Raw genomic sequence first — 11,323 nt, forward strand, 5'->3', positions numbered from 1 at the left:
CTGTTGCCTGATGTGTTGCTCAAACTCTATTGAGCTGCGGGCACACATGAGTGCATACATACATATGGCACCACTTCTTCCTTTTTACCACCATGGAGAATTCCTTTGGGATCTCCTGCCTCAAGAGCCACAGGTCTTGATAAGAAGTTATGGCGCAGATGGTGTGATGGGGTGGAGTCATGAAGCTGCCCTCCCAACAGCAGCATCACTGCAGTTTACCTAGAGAGGGGTGGGGTGGGCAGAGCAGAGCAGAGCAGTGGTGAGGTTGGGATGGCACAGAATGCACTACTGTGAGTGCCGGATTGGCTTTGCCAGGGCATATGTGTAGACCTGCCCAGGTCAGCTGCAGTGACTCTGGTGCTGGGAGAGCAGCTCCTCCCCACCACCCTGGCCACTAGTGTCCTATGAGGATGCAACACACATGTTTGGATTTCCTGTGCCTTGTCCAATAGCTCCAATATGAATAAGATATGAAAAGTTGCTTGATCTCTTCCCCTTCTTGTGCCCCACTGAGAGATCTCAACCCGTCTGAGGCACCTGGACCTAAAGAAGTAATTCACAATCTTTCACAAGGAAAAGAACATGCAAGCTTGATTTAGCAGTCATTCAGTATGTTTCTCAGGTTGTTATTAGAAGAACCTTCCTGTAAACAGTAACTTGAAGACTATTGCCAGGTGAAAGATTTGAACAATTTGTATTATTAGGTGAAGTCAAGAATCTAGATTTGTTTCAACTGCAGTAGAGGGACAGACCTGAAAGTCCACATTTCATGATAATGTCATCAACCACCTAGGCCGCACCTTCACTTAAGTAATTTAATTGATAGGCCAGTTTGCATGTAACGACAAGCCATGGTTAATGGCTTATTAGGACTGAACAGTAAGTGGTGAAGACTTGACTTATCAATAGGTCTGAACTTGGTGTTGTGGCTTGTTTTGCCCTAATAAATCATTATCAGCAAGTCATGCTTTCATTTGTTAGAGAGAAACAATCCACTGGGCTTGGCTGCAACAAGCCAAGTCTTCATAACTTGTTGGTCCCAGGCACTCCAGGGAAGAAGCAAGGTGGGAGTGATTGGTTGGTATGGAAAAGCAGGCTGCTCAGACCTGGTAAGCCATGAACAGTGGCTTATTGTAAATTGCCATGTTTATAAAAATAAATACGAGCTTTATTAATGTTATGAAACTTTTATTTTAACATACCTTTTATCACTTTCCTTTCAGGAAAATACCTGGCAGATAACTAACAGAAGTTTATGCAAGTTTGTGGAAAATCCATATAGCTGAGGACTGCTGTGGGTGAACGGGTTTTATACGCTGTTTGAGGAAAAACTAAATCCTGTACTTGGGACATTTCTGTTGGAAGTGTCAGCAACTTTCAACATTTTCCCTCAGAAAATGCCATGTTGACCAGTCCTACAGTATTTACTTCTAGATGTAATATTGTTAATGTTTTAAATTGTAATTATTGTATTTGTAAATTGTACTCATTCCAGTAAGGCTGTATTTTGGCAGTTAGACACTTGAGTTTTAGCATTTTACCATTCATGAAATGGGTGTAATTTAAACTGTGGTATATAAATTTAATAGTAGTACTGTTGAATGGCGCAATGCTTTCAGAGGTAGATAACATTTTGTCAATATATACAATCTGAATACCATGCTAATTGCTGTGAGAAAGGGGGTGCCTCAAAAAAGAAAGTTTAACTAAAGACCTGCAAATTCACTCCGTTTTTCCTTTAGCCCTTAGTATGTCATATAAATAGTTATATGAATGAACAGGTCTATCTTCTAAGTATTTGATTGATTTGACTCCAGAACATTTTCAGTAAATGTGGTGGTGGTTATAGCATACTTCCCCCAATGACAGAAATGTATCTCCCCCCACCCACCCACCCACTTTTTCATTGTAAAAACAAGTTGATATTTTTTTAAGGTCTGGATATAAGTTATTGGATACACTTCCATTGTGATGAAGCATGTGTTGGAAAAGCTTTCAGTTCCTTCCCCTTTGTCTGACATGATCAGATGTGGCGGAAGGGGGCCGTCCACTAGAAACCTCCTCACTATGCAAGCCCTATTGAATTGAATGAAAGCACAGCCAGGCAGCGAAGCAGTTCCAGTTATTTTCACTAAGTCTTGCACAGGAGAAGCTTCTGGTGGGTTGGGCTCAAATAAGCAGTTTAAAACACAAATGTGGTAACTTTTGACAAATACATCTTTATGTGGGTATAAAAGAGACTGTGTTTTATTTCAGCAACAGTTTTTCTTCCAGTTTGGTAGGCATGCCTGTTTATTTTTACAATACCATATGCATGCAGATTCCTTGCTAAGAAAATTTACATTTCCTAGTCAGAGTCTAAGGTACAAGTGAAGGGAGAAAGAGCTCGAAAGTAATGTATTCATGTGTGTTTTAATCTGTAAAGGTTTGTGTTGTGGCTTCATAGTGAGAAACCGTAGCTGCACTAAGTTTGTGTGGCAGAATTGGTGGCACAATCATTAATCGTACTGGATTCTCAGTTGCCCTGCAGATATTTAACTGCCAGCATATTCTGCTTTCTTCAAACAGACGTTTTGGGTTTTAAGCTTCTAATCAGTTTTGAGGTATTTCTTAACATCCATCGCAAAGGAGAGTGCAGCACTTTTTAAAGAACAAAACTGTCCAGTTCTCTTATGTTGCTGAAATGCTTGCTAGATATTTATAGTGTTTTAGTTCTGCTGCATTTGTTCATTTGGCAGCTAAGCTTGCAGCCTGTACAGCAGGAGCTAATGAGAGGGCTCACTGGAGTTGTGCAGAGGGTCATGAGACTAGTGGATAGTATCCATGCTGCTTTTTTTGTACACACAACTAGTATTTTTTTACATTGAGGTCTAAGTAGGTTGGCATCCAACTGTCTCATTTGCATGCGAAAATGGCTGTGCTTGAGGAACAGCTGTGTCTGCATTAAAGCAAGCAAACAAAATCAGAGGCTGTCCTGGTAGGAAATCCGGTCATAAATTATATATCCCTTTGGAAACAAGCATGGGAAATATGTATCCTAAAGTGGTAGAAGCTGAAATTTCATATATCATCAGAAGGGAGAAAATAACAGAGAATTTCTTTTAATATGAATCTTGGATGAGAAACCTGAGGAGCTAATTTTGAAGAAAATACCACACACAATATAAAAAATATAACTACTTTTCTTTGGCCCCACTGGTTTCTCTGTAGCACTGATGTTGATTTTGTGAATTGCTAGAACTCTGTGTGGCTTGAGGTGGAAAACAGTCTTATATTGTACTTTGTGTTCCTAAAAGTTGCCATGTTAGACATGTGTCTGATCTTTCTATGTGAAAGTAAATGTGGCCTTCTGGTGACATCATCATGATGCTTATTACAAAAGCTGGAGTGAGAGAAAGCAAGTTTTTGCCTTGCTCTAATGGATGGAGAACTTTGCTTACACTAATTTTATTTTCTTCCAACATGTACAAGTTACCAGGCAGTCACATAATTGTGAGCTTAAAAAAAAACCTATAGCTAATGTCATTACTGTCCACAAAAAGTTCACAAATTCTGATTTGAATTAAAAACTTTTTTTCATGCAAATAGCACATGATGTGCATTTGAAAAATATTAGTGTGCAAATTCATTTTCAGTGCTGGAAAGAAATTCACCTTCAAAAAAAATCTAAAAGCAAACTAGGGATTTTAAATCTCTGAGCAGACAGGTAAATGGAGAGAAATATGTTCAATACAATTGAATTTGATATGTATCCAACATAAATATAGCTTATCCCAATCTTAGAAAAAATTCTGCAAACGTTCAAAAACAAATAATTTATAAATAGAAGAAAATATCTTTTTTAAAAAAGTTTCTCCATTTGCCTTATTTAGCAGTTAATGTAGCAGTATTCACATCTTCCCGCAAAAAGGTCCAACTAATGGCCAACATGCCCTAACTCTTAATACGGTTATTTTTTCCAGCACTTTCTGCCACAGGGTGTGCAATATCAACTGCTGGCAACCATGGAGTGCCATCCATATTTCTCCCTGTAACAACTCAAAACTCCTGATCCACTAATGATATTGAAAAAGGGAATGAAAACATGTCCTGTCGTTTAAAAAAAAAGTTATTCGCCAAGTTTTTGTAGTAAAAGAAGCTCTTGTGCAAGCTTTATTTGCATTTCTGTGCAGCACCCACAGGCTTTATCAAAAGCTTTTTACTGAATACTGATTCTAGAAGTACATTTTCAATTATTAAAAATGCAGCCTATGCATGATGGCCGTGTTGCACACATTGTTTGTCTTGTCAGCCCCAAGCACACACTTGTGCAAAGAAAGTTCTAGTGTACCTCTGAAACAGCTTCACCTACAGGGTCATCTTCAAGTAGTAAGCATAGCTAAGATACACAAGGAATTGAGCGTCATTATGGAGGTTACCCAGCTCAGAAAAGAACTAAAATCTAACTCCTTCATCTTAGCTTTTCTTGGGTGAAGAAAGAACTATCTGAGCCAGTTGTGATAAGTACAAGTCATCAGCAGGGAGAGTGAAGAGGATTCATGTATCTGTAGTAACTGCCGATGGATTACACTTTCTCATGCAAGGCATATTCAGAAAGGCCTGCTGTTTCATAAAATAAAACAAGCAGAATCAAAACACAGCATGCCTTCCAAGCAAGCTATTCAAATGGAAACAGCTTTCTATATTGCATGCAAAATTTGGAAGGGAAACAATAGGTTTTAAAGGTATAAGTAGGGCTGAAATCTTATGCACACTTACTCAGGAGCAAGTCCCATTGAAATATGTGGAACTGACCTTGCTGTAAATATGCATAGGTTCAGGCTGTAGAGGTTTTCTAAAACTATATTAGAAAGTAAAACATTATTTCTATACAAAGTTGAGATTACATTTCTACCAAGTCCAAGTTTATAAAACATTAACCTAGTATCTAGTACTTCAACAGGATTAATGAAGCACATGAGGTGTGTGGTGGTTTTTGTTTTTGTTTTAATTTGATACAATATTAAATATTCAGTAAGCCAACTAAACCTCAATGGGCCACCTATTTCTAGATTTGTTTTGAATCAATTTATTTGAATGTAATTTTTTTTAAAAAAAAAATACAGAATTCAAACAAGGCTTTACTTTCATGGCCTAATGCATGAATAGGCACTCTTAACAGTGCAATCCAATACACATCTACTTAGGCCCTCGGTGAGGCTTACTTGCAGGTAGGGGAGTATAAAATTACAGCCTAATTCATTCTTCTTCATGGCTTCCATACTATATTTGAAAATGTCCCTTTCTTTTTAAGCAAAGTGGAAAACATTCCTGTTAATTTATATATGCCACACAGTTAACACCTATAGTTAACTCATAGTTTATGCTATTACCAAATTGCAGAGCATTCTTGCCATTCCACATTTCGGTTGTTTAGGATGATCTTAGTGGCTGTAAACTTTCTCCAGTGCTCATACTACGTATTAAAGCATGTGTCACACCTTTTAAAAATTGTTCCTTGACCCCCAGTTTGCCTTTGGCATGAAAACATCTGATGGAAAGGGATGTGTGTTTTAAGTTTCTGCAGTCTAGGTTTAAAAAAAAAGTCAGTGCTGTTTTTTACTTAGTTACTTGATCCTGATTGACATGAAGACTTGAGAGTGACGATTGATCCTATCTGTGCTTCCCACCCCCATACGTAGAATACTACATGCTGCATGGAGTGTACATTTGTAGAGCCATACATATGTATGACATACCAGTAGTATGGGGCACATGTGACCCTGAGCCTTGCTCTTGTCAGGGACTTAAGTGAACTGGTTCTTAGAATTGTACTTAGGACAATCATAATATTTTAGGTGTGTTTTTAAGATCCTAGGCGCAGCAGATCTGTTGTTTGGTTCTGAATTATTTAACTGAGCTGAATACTGTTTTACAGGTAAGCCAAATCAAGCATCATTAGCTAAGGTATACACATTTTAAAGGCGAATGATGCTACCAAGTGCTTGGAAGTTGAAATCTTACCTGCTCAGATATTTATTTATTCATATCATTCATAAGCCACTTTCCCAATAATTGGTCCAAAGTTGCATACATAGTTAAAACTATGTAACAGGCAAAGTTCTAATTGACTTCATTGGCAGAATACACTTAGTTCCATCGAAGTGGTCAGCTACTAGTTATAGAAATGATATCTCAGAAGAAATATATAAAATAGTAACAAAAATACAACCTAGTTGTCTTTTCTCTCTTTTTATACTTAAAATTACCATCCTTAGAATGCAGTACTGGACATGTCTGCTCAGAAGTAAGTCATATTACGTTCAGTGCGGCATGCTGCTAGGTAAGTAGGCATCGGATTCCAGCCTAAAAAAATATTTACCAGGCCACTGTAGAATAAACATTTTGAGTAACACTCAGGTGCACCAACATATCCAACAGTTGGGCATCCAAGTTGCATCTCTGATTGTTGTTGTTTAGTCGTGTCCGACTCTTCGTGACCCCATGACCAGAGCACGCCAGGCACTCCTGTCTTCCACTGCCCTCCCGCAGTTTGGTCAAACTCATGCTGCTAGCTTTGAGAACACTGTCCAACCATCTCGTCCTCTGTCATCCCCTTCTCCTTGTGCCCTCCATCTTTCCCAACATCAGGGTCTTTTCCAAGGAGTCTTCTCGTGAGGTGGCCAAAGTACTGGAGCCTCAGCTTCACGATCTGTCCTTCCAGTGAGCACTCAGGACTGATTTCCTTAAGAATGGAGAGGTTTGATCTTCTTGCAGTCCATGGGACTCTCAAGAGTCTCCTCCAAAAGCATCAATTCTTCAGCAATCAGCCATCTTTATGGTCCAGCTCTCACTTCCATACATCACTACTGGGAAAACCATAGCTTTAACTATACGGACCTTTGTTGGCAAGGTAATGTCTCTGCTTTTTAGGATGCTGTCTATGTTTGTCATTGCTTTTCTCCCAAGAAGCAGGCGTCTTTTAATTTCATGACTGCTGTCATCATCTGCAGTGATCATGGAGCCCAAGAAAGTAAAATCTCTCACTGTCTCCATTTCTTCCCCTTCTATTTGCCAGGAGGTGATGGGCCCAATGGCCATGATCAGCTTGAATATCATCACTTCCACTGGCCTTGTTATTAGCAGTGCTTTCTAAGGCCCATTTGACTTCACTCTCCAGGATGTCTGGCTCAGGGTCAACAACCACACTACCTGGGGTGTACGAGACATCCATATCTTTCTGGTATAATTCCTCTGTGTATTCTTGCCACCTCTTCTTGATGTCTTCTGCTTCTGTTAGGTCCTTACTACTTTTGTCCTTTATTATGGTAATCTTTGTACGAAATGTTCCTTTCATGTCTCCAATTTTCTTGAACAGATCTCTGGTTCTTCTCATTGTATTGTTTTCCTCTATTTCTTTGCATTGCTCGTTTAAGAAGGCCTTCTTGTCTCTCCTTGCTATTTTTTTGGAAATCTGCATTCGTTTTCCTGTATCTTTCACTATTTTCCTCGCATTTTGCTAGCCTTTCCCCCCGCTATTTGTAAGGCCTCGTTGGACAGCCACTTTGCTTTCTTGCATTTCCTTTTCATTGGGATGGTTTCTGTTGCTGCCTCCTGTATAATGTTACGAGCCTCCATCCATAGTTCTTCAGGCTCAGTCCACCAAATCTAAATCCTTAAACCTCACTTCCACTGTGTATTCATAAGGGATTTGATTTAGATTGTATCTTACCAGCCCAGTGGTTTTTCCTACTTTATTCAATTTAAGCTTGAATTTTGCTATAAGAAACTGATGATCTGAGCCACAGTCAGCTCCAGGTCTTGTTTTTGCTGACTGTATAGAGCATCTCTGATACTCATCCTCTATTTACCTTCTACTGTATGTGATAAAGAAAAATCAGACCTGAAACTGTTAAAATGGGAAAGAACCATTGTGCTCAGATGTTTGTTTGAACATATGAAAGCCATTGCAACAATGGGTTGTATTCAGTGCTGCCATTCCACATGTGTAAGACTTCTACTTGCACAACAGAACTTCCCACCACTACAGTCCCCACCACCACCACCCAGCTGCCTCTACGCCCCCAAAATCTACTCGAGTGTTGGGGACTCCAAAGCAGATTTGGGAGGCATGCAGGGAGAGAAGAAGGAAGTCCTGTTGTGTGAGCAGAACTCCACTCACACAGTGACCGCAGTCTAAATCATGACATGGACTTCTAAACTTACCTTTGGGAAGCTGCTCTTACGTGGCCCTAAGTAAGCTACTCTTGAAGCCTAGGAAGACCCTTCCTAAGTGGGACTCCCAAGCATTCTGCTGGTAACAGCAAAAATCCTAAAGAAAAGCTGATATAAACACACTAACTCTTGCATGTACCTAACAGGGTTCTTTTGCTATGGATCAATCAACCCTATTGTTAATCGTCAACAAGCTGCAAACAAAGAGAGCCACTCTTGACTGACCCTAGTGCAAGTATACTGATGGTGCTTTCTGAACTAATTCTGGTTGCAAGAGTTAACATGAACAATCACTACTTTATCTTTTATAGGAGTAATTTTGAAATGGCTGAATCATGTTGAAAGGGATCAATATTTTTAAAGAGCCTGACAAGAAAATTGAAATAATTCTTTTACTTAAAGATTTAGAGTAATTGTAGTGACAGCTCCTCTGTCCTCTAATTCTTGTTCTTCAATTTTTTACCTTTACCATAGCTAAATAGGAAAGACTCCTCTCTGTGTACAACTTTATTAGAAGTTATAGGATACCTCTGCATATATAGAGCACTCTGGAAAAAGTTGTACATTGTTTTTTAACTAAACAAGTAATGTTATTCATGTTTGACATCTACTTAGGTGCCAAGTCAGTTCAGTATCACTGCAGTGTAGATGTATTTGGGTTTTGTTTTTGTTTTTTTAAAGGCATTTTTAACAAGCTTTTCTTGTTAAATTTTTAATTTGGAAGCTTACTATGATAACCAAATCACTTCAAATGCAATATGATAATGAATACTTTTTCCCATGGGAAAATCCCAATCTTGGGTCTACACCAGAGCTGGAATTTCTTTCTTGAAAGTTTATATAAGAGGCGCTTCTAGTGATAATGGACATCTTATGCTCTTCAACGTTTTGCTCCATTAGACGTGGTTAGAAATTTACAACATCACAAAGCAATTGACCTCTTTTGACCTTTAAGAAAGGATTACTGTTGCTGCTACTGAACTCTTACTTTTGATTTCAAGGATTAGTGTGATGATGATGTTCAAAGGGTTTACCCACGAGCAGGAATTTCACTATAGGCCAAGCAGTACGTGAAAGTCTAGAATCTGTCTTTTAGTGACCTTAACAATGTTTAACGTTAATAAATTGTATTTCAAATTAGTATGAATATGGAATACAGCTGTTTTAGCTGTTACCTCCGGTAAATTGGGATTATAAAACTACCACATCATTTCTCGACTAGACACTTAAGAATACCACTTATGCTAGTGTCTTAGAAGGGGAGATGGATTTTCAAAATGAAGGAATTGTAGGCACACACTTTTTTCTTCTTCATTTAACTGGCTTAATCAAACTCAAATACTAAACTCCAATCCTGCCAAACTGTTGTACACATGTTTTCAAAGGCACTATTGAACTTGCATGCAATTAAGCATGTGTATAAGCATTTGCAGGCCTTGGGTCTTAATTCTTAGCTGTGATTTCAACCCTAAAGGAATTTTGAAACCTGAATTAGATTCCCTGGTGTTTTATCAGATATCAAACTATATCATTTTATAATAAAGAAAACCTTGTGTATAAACTGTTTATAGATATTTGTGGACTTAAAATACACATGTATATTTTTAAACATTTTTGTTTAAAAGTCTGGACTTCTCAGCCTACGTGTGCAATGAAATATACTATCCTTTTAGTCTAGTTGGCCCTGTTTACTGCTTAGTCTGTTATGAAAGCTTTGCTGCTAACCTGATGGTCTCAGAGAAAAATTGTAAACTACCGTATATAGGTTTGTTGCATCAGAAACACTGCAGCAAAGCTTTATATCTGACCACTGGTAATATGAATGTGTCGTATTGACTTGTTGAAGATAATCATAAAACCACATATTTTCAGTGTTTCTTTCCTTATAGATTAGAATACAAATGTCTATTTTTTTTGTAAATAATGATTTTTATAAATGTCTTTCCATCATGATTTCCCCCTAATCATCCATTTCACAAAATCCTGAATATGCAATTATTTATCATACATGATATTATACAAGAAATAGGGTCCCCGTTTCAGAACAAAGTTTATTAAATTCTATACATAAGAACAAATTTAAATAAGTTGTACCTGAAATGTGATTTCCCCCCTTGAAAATAAATGACAAATCTAAAAATGTTTTATGTTTGTGCTGAATTATTTTCTCCTAGAAGTCATTTACAATATTTACAGTGCCATTCTATACATGTCTACTAAGAAACAATTATTGTATTCCATGGAAATTACTCCTAAGTATGAGTGTATAGGATTTGGTTGCTGTACATTGAACAACTAACTACCCAGACTCTCTTCCCACAGTCTGTTATTTAAAGCAGATCTGAAATGAGGAGATGGATATTGGAGGAAACTGAAAAACGGGAATTTAGGGTTACAGTATTATAGCCCGGAAGTCTGCACCAGCCTTTCCCAACCTTGTGCTCTCCATGTTTTGGGGAGAGTACCATTCACTCTCATAATCTGGAGGCCCACAGGTTTGCACTAGATTATTCTTTTGTTAGCTCATCATTTTATACAGAAGAACACTTAGAAGGTGCGGGGAGAGCATTTTTATTGCGTAGAAAATCTGGCATATTCATCATCGGCTTTCTACACCTTACACTGTACAGGGGCTGCCACGTGGCATAAGCGCTTATACTGTAAAACTAATACGAGGCTACGACTTTTAATTTGGGAGCTCTATTCCTGCACCAAAGTTGATAATCGGGACTTGGCCTGAAAGGGACCGGCCAGTAGTAGCATGTAAAAGCAGAAAGCAAGGCAGGGGTTTTGCTAAATCTCCGGGCTACCAAGATGCACAGACAGCAGCTGCTGGCGACCATAGCGCTTTCCCCACACGGTTCCTTTGGCGAGGTGACTCTCCAGTGCTCCTTTTTAATGACGAGGGCCGCTGCCGACGTTGCTATCTGTGTCAGGACGTGCCTCACAAGACCCCCGAGCCCAACGACTGACCGGAGCTGCTCCACTGGCGCGCAGTTAAAAAGCAAGGCTCCGGGGGGAAACGGAGAAACAGCCAAGGAAAGGAGGGGAGCGCCCTGCTGCTGCTGCTGCTGCTGCAAGAGCTGCGCTCCAAGCACCTCTTCTCGCC

The 11,323-nt window shown here is 39.0% G+C and overlaps 1 protein-coding gene across 20 annotated transcripts in view; it reads left to right on the forward strand.

Moving 5' to 3' along the window:
* Positions 1-8,883, forward strand: part of SGIP1 (SH3GL interacting endocytic adaptor 1) — a 126,789-nt gene extending 117,906 nt beyond the window's left edge. For all 20 annotated transcript variants that reach the window (XM_083448283.1, XM_083448282.1, XM_083448268.1 and 17 more), the window contains one exon: positions 1,224-8,883. In XM_083448283.1, the coding sequence (XP_083304409.1) occupies positions 1,224-1,246 (23 nt within the window). In that variant the 3' untranslated portion in view covers positions 1,247-8,883. The remainder of the gene's footprint in view (positions 1-1,223) is intronic.
* The last annotated feature ends 2,440 nt before the right edge of the window (positions 8,884-11,323 follow it).

This window comes from Podarcis tiliguerta (assembly GCF_965153285.1).
Source record: "Podarcis tiliguerta genome assembly, chromosome: 6".
In the NCBI taxonomy this organism is placed as follows: domain Eukaryota; kingdom Metazoa; phylum Chordata; class Lepidosauria; order Squamata; family Lacertidae; genus Podarcis; species Podarcis tiliguerta.